Source organism: Amblyomma maculatum, chromosome 2 (assembly GCF_055883805.1).
Source record: "Amblyomma maculatum isolate TAMU_Amacu chromosome 2, ASM5588380v1, whole genome shotgun sequence".
In the NCBI taxonomy this organism is placed as follows: domain Eukaryota; kingdom Metazoa; phylum Arthropoda; class Arachnida; order Ixodida; family Ixodidae; genus Amblyomma; species Amblyomma maculatum.
In genome coordinates this window covers 18,339,175-18,350,973 of record NC_139345.1, presented here as the reverse complement: position 1 = coordinate 18,350,973, position 11,799 = coordinate 18,339,175, and the positions used below count along the sequence as shown (strand labels likewise).

Below are 11,799 nucleotides of genomic sequence, written 5' to 3'. Positions count from 1 at the left end.
GTTTTCAGCTCAGATGTATAAACAACCATACTGTGGGCATTCATTAGAAAAAATTATAGATTCACAAAGGTTTAGGAACTTTAACAACATTAAATAATCTGAACACATTTGCTAGTCTCTTGAAGGCCGATCTAATGAGACTAACATTACTGTATGTATTATGAACCAGTCTTTTCCCCCACAGTGTCAAGAAATCTTATCTTCAAGCTTACCTTCAGCTGCATTTGGCATAGACTTGCTCTTAAATATTGATGGCAGCACTGGAGTTCCTTGCTGGTGAATTCGGCGTAGAACTTCAGCTTTAGATGCTATATGAAGCAATGAGAAAAAATTTATTTTACGTGGTGCACAAATGGTCATTAAAGGTAGAATTCTAATAAACATGATCAGCCACGTTGAAAACATGTTCAGCAAATGATGCAATACATATAACTGCTTTGTGCCTAGTCACTAGAATTTCACTGAGCAACGAATAGCTTCTTTTGCTCGAAGTAACCAACACACAAGTGAATGCATGTGGGTAGCCTTCTAAAACTGCTATGTGCACATGAATGGCAGCCTCTGGGGACTACAACAGCATGAAATACTGAAACCAAGACATTTAAATCATTTGAGAGCAATGCAGACGTGTTCCTTGCACTGCATACCAATTACTAGGCATTGCTCTTATTATGCTTACATTAAAGACAGCATGACCAATCATGTTAAAAGGCAGTGACTTGGCACAATAATGTGTACAAAGAATAATGATCACAATGAGCAGCTTAGTCCAACATGTGTAGAGCAGCAAGCACAAGCTTGTAGCAGATTAAAAAAAGTGCTGCACCCCATGCAAAATCATAACATCAGAAGCGATGTCCCATGACTGCCAGCTTGTCAAGGTGCTCATGGAATACTGCAAACTTCATTCTCCTATTAAGTAAAGTATATTATTAAACTAGATGCAGAATTCATTCAGGTTGTTTTGGTCTGCACATGCTGCAGTGCAGGGCTCTAAAAAGAATTATCAAGGAAGTTTTAAACTATGTTCAAATACAGAGGAATGTAAACACGCCTGTCAGAATTTGCAAGATATTTTACCACTTGGAAAAAACCATGCTTAACAAACAAGTAGCAAGCATGCACTGGGTTCAGCTTTTTGCTGATGACTGCAATCTAAATACAGTACTTACAGACACCAGGCGAAAATGTTTCTTGTTTTGGTGTCCTTTTTTTACGGTCAGCAAGCTGTGCTGCTGACTCTGAGATGCCCATCTTTCCAGCTACCGTGAACTGGGAGGCATCGGACTCTTGGACACGTTGTCGCCAGGACTCTGATGAGGATTCCAGCCAGCTTTTGCGGTCCCCGATTGATGGGGACTTCTGCACCTCAATAATTTTCTAGTGAGAAAAAAGAAATCACATTGAAATTGCACTGCTACAGTCAAATCACACAAACTGCCATATATGCATTATTTTAAGTTGCACCTCAGAAGAACACAGCATACTGGCACAAAGCTGTGTAATGTTTGTTTATGCGCAAAGCTGCCAGCATGCGGCTTTGCCACTTTCGAACCCAAGATGGGACCAGATTTATCTTAGACAATCACAGCCATGCGGAATCGCTTGTACACTGTTTTAGATTACGTTAGGCGATTTCTAAGCCTTATTGTGAAAGTCCGTCCCCTTTATATTGAGAATGGTCAAGAGCGACAGGATCCTATTTTTTGACTATCATCGAGAATGTTTATTGCTGCCACTTCTGACCTTATAACAAGCGTTAAAAAGTGAAATGACAAACTCGTACCAAAAGAAACAGTACAAATGAGGAATAAAAAAAAAGAAGACTGGCACAAGCTTTTTTCTCTAATCAATCGTCGTCCTCCAATCACAACTCCAGTTTCCTCAAGCAAGAAATACTGCTCTGGATCACCAATCTACATATTGTCACGATATTGCCACAAGTTCTGCCACCAGGAGGAAAGCAATAGTTTGCAGGAACCACAGCCTCCAATTTCTTTATACTTAGCCCTAAGTAGCCAAATTTAACAGGTGTACATCCCATGCAGCTCTGTGCCAGAAAGATCTCCAGAGGCAACTGCAAACAACATTCATTTTAACCTGCATTACTTCTTGCTGCTTGATCAAGGAAAGAAAGGTCCTACAGGATGTGTGCATATTTCGGTGTTGGTGTAACTGCGAAGAAAAGCACTCAAAAGTGACATACTTCTTCTTTGCGAAGAACAGAAACGGGTGACGCGGCCCCAGTGTCAGACTTTGTCAGGTCTTCTTTGGTCTTCTCCACACGCTTCTGCCAGTCCTCACCACTTTTTCTGAGAGCCTCTAGCCTGCATCACAACAACATAAGGATCATTTTTACTAACGCCTGCTTTCCCTCTGTAGTTCCTTTGCAGTACCACACAGTTGATCAGTGAATGCCTTGATATATCAATATAGTATGTCTACCTGTAATTTATGCAGCTTAAGTAATGCTTGAAGCTGCAAGACTGACTGAAAAATGTAAGAACAATTTTTGCTCACATGAATGTCTTCACTTTGTTTTACAGACCAGTGATTACCACAAAGCCTCACAGCACACAAGTGATGCTGCTACCAACTTGCAAGTGACTATATGAGTGACAGTTTTAAGAACAAACTGTTCACCTCATTCCTTGGAGCCTGCAGTGTGAAGTGCTAGCAGTCACAGCCACATGCCACTAACGTAGTGAGAAAGGGAGGGAGGAAATTGGCCAAGACCACCCCCACCTCTCCCCTACAACAGTCGACCACTTATACATGGCAAAGTATACCATGTTATCCTCCTGCAGGAGAAAGGAAAAAACCACTGGCCGCTATACTGCCTTTTTGAGGCACGGAAACCTTGGGTGTTAACACATAATGTGGCCTTTTTACAAGCATTAAATGTACATCATCGAAGTTTGCCACAAAAGGTATAGGTTGAAAAGCATGCCTATAGCTGTTTAAACAACAGTAAAATAATCTATGCTAATCACCTGCAACTAAACTCTGATGCAAGTCTAACTAGAAAGCGAGAACGTAGTCAGCCAGTCAGGCCACATTTGTTGCCTTAAATGGCAGACAATTCTGCGGTATCTGACTATACTTTTCCCAGGCTCTTTATCGCTTCCAGCAGTTGATAACAAAAGGTAAAGTGAGAAATGTGTGCACACAACAGGCAACAGAAAACAAAGTCACGGAGACCACTTGGAAAAGAAAGGAAGTCGTCCTCTTCACTCAAATATCACGGTGTGCAGCCTGATAAGAGATGTTGGGTTGTGCTTGCTTCCTGCCAACAAATAAACACCTTACTAGATAGATATGTACGCATACTGAAACTGAACCCAGTTTCAGGCAACAAGCCTTTTTCCGAAGGAAACGGGAACATTTCATATTGGTGCTGCAGGCATGTATAGCTTATAGCTTGTTGGAGCAGGCAACTTTGGCAGAGAATGCGTTTATCCACCTTCGGTTACATGAATGTATGAAATGGCTGAAGGATTAGAAACAGGATGGTTTTATAAAAGGCAGAGAGGAGAAACAAACCATGCATTGCCATTAAGGTTAAATGGCTGAAGGATTAGAAACAGGATGGTTTTATATAAGGCAGAAAGGAGAAACAAACCATGCATTACCATTAAGGTTAGAGAAATGTTAGCACAAAACAATTCAAATACTGATTAACAAATTGAAGAGTAGTAGCAGAAGCATAACTGCACACTACAAAGACACATACTCTGATAATTTTTTGGGGAGGGGAGGTGATAATTAATGTAATTGCAGTACCTGCTGCATTACATTCAGCTACCTTCTTGAAACCAGAGCCTATCAAATCTTGCCTGACATCAGTGAAAATGGCAAGTAGACATAAGGCAATATTTAATGAAATATTGTAGACCTAGAATGCCCGTATATGTAGTAAACACACCAATGAAAATGCTTTAAACAGCTGAGGAACATAAAATTATTGCAACATAGTGAAGGTCTTTGGACAATTCAAAACCCTGGCAGGAATTTATAAACGATTCATTTCAGTTTTGCTTAATTGTAATGTTTCAACTATAACAAGCCTATAACTCACACCTACACGCATTTGCTGCTCTGCAGCAGGCTGTGAAGGATGTTACCTTTGTGCGATGCCTCCACCACATGTTATCTTTTCATCTTGAGTGATGGGTTGAGTCCTGTTGGTCTCGCGGACATACAGCCCCCGCGAAGATATTTCCTGCAGTCCATTATCACCAGCTCCAGAGTAGGATGAGCGAAGCCTGGCCTCGGACGACAGGACTTCATGAGTGCTTCTCCTGCACATGCAGTACAAAATAGACTCGCGACTTCAGGAAAAATATTTTACAAATAAAAGACAGCATATCCAACAATTCAAACTAAGTGGACATAGCACAGAATGTCAGCATGGAATAATAAAACTGCTGGAGTGAACAATACAGTCTTCATTCAAAAGAAAATGGCTGATTCACTGAATGTCTAGAATGTGGATCTGTGAATTGGTGATGAGATGTAATAAGCATGATGCATGTGCTCACTGTAAATTTCCACAGATTCTTTTTTCCATATCCAGGAATATATTCCAAGCAGGAGCTATGGAACAGAAGGCAGGGGGGAGGAAGTTTCCCCTTCCCAACACAAGTTCAGCACTAAATGATTCAGCAGTCAGCTTGAAACAAAGATGCACAGCCTGCTGAGCCTCTCAGGAGTGCCTAAACAGTGGATGATATGGCAAAAAAAATGTATGTGCCTACAGACCCAGCAACCAAGCATATACAATTATAATGGGTCAAGGCTCGACCTAGCTCGATCTAGATCAAAGTGAAATGCTTGGAAAGACCTGACCGGACTCAATAGTTACATATACGCGTGGTCCAGCTAGCCTCACTGCTGTTTGCCACCAGCCAACTGAAGCATATGCAGCGAAAACTTTAAAGCTCGTATACCATACAAGGCGAATTGGTACAGATTAATCCACCACAGCACCGAAATACATGTCAGCGAGACAGACGCAAAAAAAAAGAGAGAGAGAGAGAGAAGGCGCTTCTCAGAACTCCTCGCATTTCATACATAACGCGACTGCCCAATAGGCACACCCGAATGAGCTCCAGGATGCGTACAGGGATGGGCCAGGACGGTATAACACAAAAGCCACCCCTCTATTCGACAGGACATCCCTCTACGCAAAAGGCTTCGAGGCACAGTGCGCGCGGCCCATTCGCGACGATTACCTCGTAACGCTCCACCGCGCGTACTGCACTTCTTGGCGGTGAACGACATGGCTTGTCGGCCGCATCCGTCTGTCAACTCCGCCAAAGGCACGAGATCGCTGCTACTGCGGCGGCGGCTCTCCGGAGACGACACAAGTCTACACGCGCACGATCGCGGCACTGGCCGCGTATTATTACGTAGACCCACACAGTTTCGGCTGCCCTTTTGTTCGGCCCTATTTTCTTCGCGCTCCTCGTAGGTGGATTTCGGGCGTGTTTGCCCTCGGGATTTTCCCACGAGCGCTTCGCGTAGCTGCGGGCAGCGTGGGCGAGCTCGTTACGTGCGCGCTCGCCACGGCGTGAGCGGCCTGCGAGCTTTTTCTGGACCCGGCACGCGTTGCTCAAGGACGCCGCGAAATTTAAACAACGATGAGAAGAGAATACCCGCTACTTCCAGAGAGGTTAGGCCAGACTAAGTTGTGAAATGGAGTATACAAATGAGTCTCCACAAGACTGATCGATGTTCACCAGACGTTTACCGAGGCTACAATAGAAGCGCCAGAACAGAAAAGCAAGCTATTAAGAACAAGTGGTGTTGTGGCGGTAAATGAAGGAGGAAAAAAGGGCTGAATAATAATGGCGGCACATAATAAGAGGATCAACGGCCACGACAACGGAAGAACGACACTTGGCGCGGGAGCAAGGTCAGCAGATGAGATTAGCCATGTGCCAAAACACTTTGGTTTTTGCATTGCATTTTGTGCGCGTTTTGCCAAATTTCGTTTGGCGTGAAACTTTCCATATTGAACGCGCGGCCCAAGGTATTCAAGGTGATCCACGTGGCGCGTAAGAGGCCAAAAGAAAAATGAGCGATTCGCAGAAATGCATGACATGGGTTATACCTTTCTCTTGTTATGCAAGCATCCGCAGCAAGGTGGTGAGGTATTCATATAGGCTATAACAAACGTGAGCAACCTAGGCCTATTAATGCGGTTAACGACTCTTGCCAATCACTAAGTCCAGCAAAGAATTCCAGGATTCGTTTTCACAGCAGCAAATAAAACAAATGGGGGGGGGGGGGGTCAGGTGCACGAGCGAAATGATTCAGTATGGTATAGCAAGGTTGTACATGGATTAACGGTTTGAATTAATGGGACGCTAGATTCGCCTTAATAGTAGACGCGATAATGCTTTTAAAACCACATTTTAATTCAGTCCGCGATCGATGTTTTGTATTTGTGTTTGTTTTTGGGGATGGAAGTCGCAGGTCGCCTTACTTTCGGTGGACACCTCGAGGCCAGATCGAGGTCATTCAGTCCTAGCAAGGCGAAATCCGAAGTTGCACTCTGAGTATAGCTTACGCTCTTAAAAAAAAAAAAAAAAAAGGGGGGGGGGGGGGATGCATGACCCGCTTATAAAGGCATTCACCACTCCAGACTTCGCAAGCAGTACCTCTACAGGCTACGCGAATTGCAAAACACCAATTTTACCGAACGTTTGTAATCAGCTGGGCCGTTTGTTGAATGGTACCAACAAACCTCTAAAACAGAGAGCCAGGTATCCCAGTCTGGAGCACTAACACAACTGAAACGTAATCAGACGGGAGCAATGCGCAAAAACCACTCACTGCGCGTGCGCAGCTAGAGAAACGCCCTCTATATATTCGTGCTGTAGTTTAGCCGAATTTGACGCCCAGAAAGCTACGAGCTATTGTTCTGTGGCAGACGAAGGGCTGGATGGAGGTCCACATAGCCCTGCCACTGCTGCCTCGTCTACCTCCTTCCCCATTCGACCACCGACGCCTTCCCCTGCTCTATTAGCCAGCTGCGCCGACTTGTTCTCTGCACCGGGCTTAACACACCAAGGACGCACAACTCTGACCCACAGGACACGCAGCGTTCGGACACGATCACTGTACACGGCGCATACGTCAGACCTCGTTAGAGCTCGCTTATTACGCAACGTCGCAGCACAAAACACCAGGAGCGAGGACAGGAGCGGCACTCGGTTCTTGCACGCCTTCCCCACAGTACGTTCATTTTTAGCACGTTTCGACAAGCACCACCGGAGTCCGGTCATTGTTCGTGACATACTGTTGTAGACAGTCGCCAGCAAACGAGAACACACAAATGCAGATCAAGGAGGCGACCATGGCAGCAACAAATTCTCGGTATACTTCCGGCAAACATTGCGTACAGAAAAGTAAATTTCAACACTGACTATCATGAGACGGAACTTTGTATCAGCCGACTAACCCAGCTTACAACCGGCCGCATCTCACAAAACGAAGGTGTCAATGGGTCGACCGCCTGTCACAGGTCGAAGCCTTTTGGTCGCGGAACCCGCCCACATATTACCCGCACTCGCTTGCAAAACCCACTTGGCAACCAACAGATTCTTACCCTGGCCACATGCAACATTCAATGCCAAGCGATGCCCCAAAAGTAAGCAAAGTGGGGAAATGTTACGCAGTAGCAGAACACGCACGAGGATATACGGCGCGTGGAGAACGTGGTCGGATGCTTAGCCAGAGCAGAAAGTAGCGCGTCGCAGACGCGAAAGGGAGCCCACGTTCCTCGCATCCGCCATTTGCCCCCAGCAGGAAACAGGTGGGGCGCCAGCTTGCACAACGACACGGGAACCCGCGCTAGATGCCAAACACTTTCGCTTCCGCCGCAGAGATTAGCGCCGCGACTGCGCCTCCCATCTACCCCAGACTGTCCATTATGCAGGAACGTGACCGCGCGCATCGCTTATGGCGGCCGAGTTAACGAAGTGCATATTGCATGTGCACGCATGTGCGAAAGACTTCATGAGCGAGCATGCAGCGGGAGCAGTCATTTAAGGCGGGCGCGAATGAACCGCGTTTCACCTGGCGGCGAGGCGCAGAATGTACGAGTGGTGGTGATGGTGGACCGGTACTTAGGTTGGCTGGGCCAGTCTTCGGCCTCTTCATCACACATTGACAGCTACAAGTAATCAACCTAGATGGCCGAACTTGCGCCGTAGCCGTGCTTCTCTTCTGTAACAGCAAGCGATGGCCTACCATCTGTCGTGGTATGGAATCACCCCTCGTTCAGTACTTCTGAGCTCCAAAGGCGCAATATACCCGCGAACTCTAGAGTAGTTTCGCCTTCACCGCCATGCCAGCCAAATGCGCCGTCTAGACGTTGCTAGCCGAATTCTGCCTCTAAACCAACATGCCCTCTATTCTCTACCTTCGAACCACCGATCCCTCGTTTGTGCATAAAATTTCGACCACGATGAATGGTTACCCCTGGGAGCCGTGCCTTTCAGGCAGGCTCAGCATATATAGCAGCGAACTTGACAACGCGGAGAGAAAGCTCCGGTGAAAATAGCGAGCACGCAAAGCACCACTATGTAAAAGGTCGGACCCCCCCCCCCCCCCCCCCCTAACATTGAAAGAAAAAACAGAACAAAACAAAAGAAACGGCTTTCGTTGGTGCCCCGAAGGCCGCATTTTCGAGATTAATCCCGCACAACACACCGACGCTGCTACGAAAATAGAAAATGCTAGCCTAGCAGGTCCGGTTGCGAACTAACCTTTCCCCCAACAAACGAGGAAGCAACGTTTCGCCGACTGTGCACAAGGGCGACTTAGGTGCAAGTGCACAGAGATCTCGCCATCGTTTCGGAGGCATATTAAGGTCATTCGCTTCACTTGTACCCCGCACACAGCGAGGACCGAGTCCCGCTGTTTATACAATGCACATGAGCAGAAAAGAAACACCCACGTCGTCTCGCGCAGTCTGAGCAGCTGAAAGGCGGAAAACTAGAACCCCCCCCCCCCCCCCCCCCCCTTCCCTTATTCACGAAGCACCAAATGAAAAGGAACATGTGGCCTCTTAAAGCATCATTAAATTTCTCTGAGCCCGCTACCTCCTCTCCGCCCCCCGACTTCAATATGAAGCGTCTACACAAGGCTTATCTAATGGCACGCGGATTCTTTTCTATTTTACGGCCACAAAGTAGAGTGCTGAATACGGACTGTCCCCCCTCCCCAGGCCAGCGACGCCAGCAATAGCGGCATATAGCGAACAAATATGAACCTGTACGTCCCATACACAGAACAAGAAATAGCGACCACCCAACACAATCGCATCCCTGTTGCGCTTCCCACTCTGTAGCTAATGACGAAAACGCAAGGATGGGCGTCTGTGCCACCAGCGAAGTAACGGGGAGAGTTACTACTGGGCGAGCAGACAGGCACATACATACATATAAGAGACGATATGTAGGGCGATATCTCTTCGAGATGGGGCGGGGGTCGGCGTGTACCCTATCAACGAAACGGGGCTGGCGTCAGCGAAAACGGAGGAAAAAAAAAAAAAAAAGAAAACATACGGCGGACGCCGAGGGCGGGAGGAACTTTTTTTCGGCCATCCCGACCCGGTCCCGCGAACGTCGAGGTCACACCGGAGAGGTCAGCGGAGAGGTCAACACGCGGCGGCAAGTGGCGGACCGGTTTCCCACATGGGCGGTGCGCGAGACCCAAAAGGATCCGCAATCAGACAGCGCGACAACGCGCCCGCCGACGCTGTATATTACACGACGCGAGAGAAATAACGGCATGCTTCAAGCAAGCGCTGATGATATCCATTGGTCGAGACACGCAGTGTGTCCGTAATACCACGACTGAAATACCATACAACTGCAAACATAAATGCAGAGGCTGACTGCGGACGACTTTCATTCATGAATTGTTTGCAACTGTATAGTTTAGACAAAGAAACGGGGATGAACGGAGTGCCACTCATTTATTAAATGCACGTGCATTTTCGCGAAACGATTGCGTGTCGCGAAAATTCCCGGTTCGGGTCACACGGAGAAGAATGAAAGCCAGGTATGGGGGAAAGAATACGTATGTTGTAAATAACTGCCCCCTTATAGAGCCAGAGGTGGGAGACGCCCAGAAGAGGGCAACGGGCTGCAATGACCTCGAGCAAGGCCAATCGTACAGGGCAGCGCTCGAAAGAGCCAGCGCCTAAATTCCTGTCCAACGATGGTTGGGTTCGTGGGGTTTAACGTCCCAAAGCGACTCAGGCTATGAGAGACGCCGTAGTGGAGGACTCCGGAAATTTCGACCACCTGGGGTTTTTTAACGTGCACTGACATCGCACAGCACACGGGCATCTTGCTTTTCGCCTCCATCAAAAAGCGGCCGCCGAGGCCGGGATGAAAAATGATTCTTAACGACGAGCAAGCAGTGGATAGTGTGATGTGGATATGTCAACCAGTGATAACAGAAGGATAGAAAGCTAACAGAATTGCAGTTGATGTAGAATAGGAGGACCATATCGGTTAGAAGAATAGGGTAATAGCGGAGCTCGAGTGCACATGCTTAGAGTAATTGCCGCACCCCTCGCTCATTCATCGCAGCATTCCGCGCGTGCGCATTGTTGCACCGGCATTAACCTATCCCCTAACTGGTTGGGTCCCCCTATTCTAAATCTCCCTATTGCAGGCCCGAAAAGCCATCGCCATAGTCTCTCCAACGCTTGAAGGATGAAGCCACCGTAGAGACATCACATAATTTATATACGCGTAACTTGCTTTGCAGAGCGCGAAGCACGAACAGAAAAGGTCACGGACACACAGCGGTCGCCACAGTAGTAACGGCACATACAAAAGGAAACTAAGAAAGGCAGCAGGGGGTAGGAGGTAGTACAAAAGACGAGCAAACACGACTTATCTCTCCGCGCGCGAATCCCAGCGTCATTACGTATTCTACTTCTCTCGCCGCTTTTTGGTTTTTTGCGCGTGCGAGCGTCCTCTGTCAAACAGCGGCCTTGCTATCAAAAGCGAGATCTCACGTGAGCTTGGAAGAAAAAAAAAAGAGGGAAAACGAGGAGCCCGATGGAAGACCCGATGCGGCGAGGCGAGAGATGCAAACGGCCACTTAATTGTGGGAACTCCTCCCCTTGACAAGCCCGCAGATTTGCTCTGCCAGCAAAAGAGCGTACCCGTGGGTACAGCGCTGCGCGCGCTACAAAATTCAGCGCTGAATGAAGGAGGGCACAAACCAGCCCCGTCCAACAACCGCGCGCATCTGCGCACGCCCACCATATGAGATGAAGAAGAAAGCCACATATTGTATATATTCGTCTCGATAGTATATAGTGCGCGGAAACAGGCAGAAAAGCGGACAAAAAGCTGCGTGCGGCGCAACCCGGCGTACTCTTTCTTCTCTGGCACAAACCAGGTTTCAGGGCCAAGGCGATCGGCAGCGCACCGATATCTCCGAAGGAAAAAAGAAAACCGGAGGAACACCGCCCGTGTCTTTTTCGGAGAGGAAGCCATCCGTGACGGTTCCTGCGGAGCCATAGCAGTAGCCCCCACCGAGAAAGAGTGCAGTTTCCAGGAGCTCAAAGACGGAAAAAATAGGAGAAAGAAAACACAAACTGACATTTCGCTTCTTTTTCCTCGCTCCCCAGATGACTGGCAGTGCGAGGACGGCAAAACAGCAGTGGCCCCGTAGGACAACGGGATCACGCAGGTGTGAATGGGAGCGACAAAATGACCATTGTTGCGGCGTACCGGGCCAGCACCACCTAGATACTATACA

General features: G+C 47.6%; 1 protein-coding gene across 1 annotated transcript in view; it reads right to left on the bottom strand.

Annotated features, from left to right (window-relative positions):
- Positions 1 to 11,799, bottom strand: part of LOC146198080 (uncharacterized) — a 123,129-nt gene that overhangs the window by 35,507 nt on the left and 75,823 nt on the right. Inside the window, exons 15-18 of the mRNA XM_084591850.1 lie at positions 4,125 to 4,301; positions 2,207 to 2,327; positions 1,173 to 1,380; positions 188 to 308 (exon numbers count right to left, since the gene is read on the bottom strand). Coding sequence (XP_084447976.1) covers positions 188 to 308; positions 1,173 to 1,380; positions 2,207 to 2,327; positions 4,125 to 4,301 — 627 coding nt within the window. The remainder of the gene's footprint in view (positions 1 to 187; positions 309 to 1,172; positions 1,381 to 2,206; positions 2,328 to 4,124; positions 4,302 to 11,799) is intronic.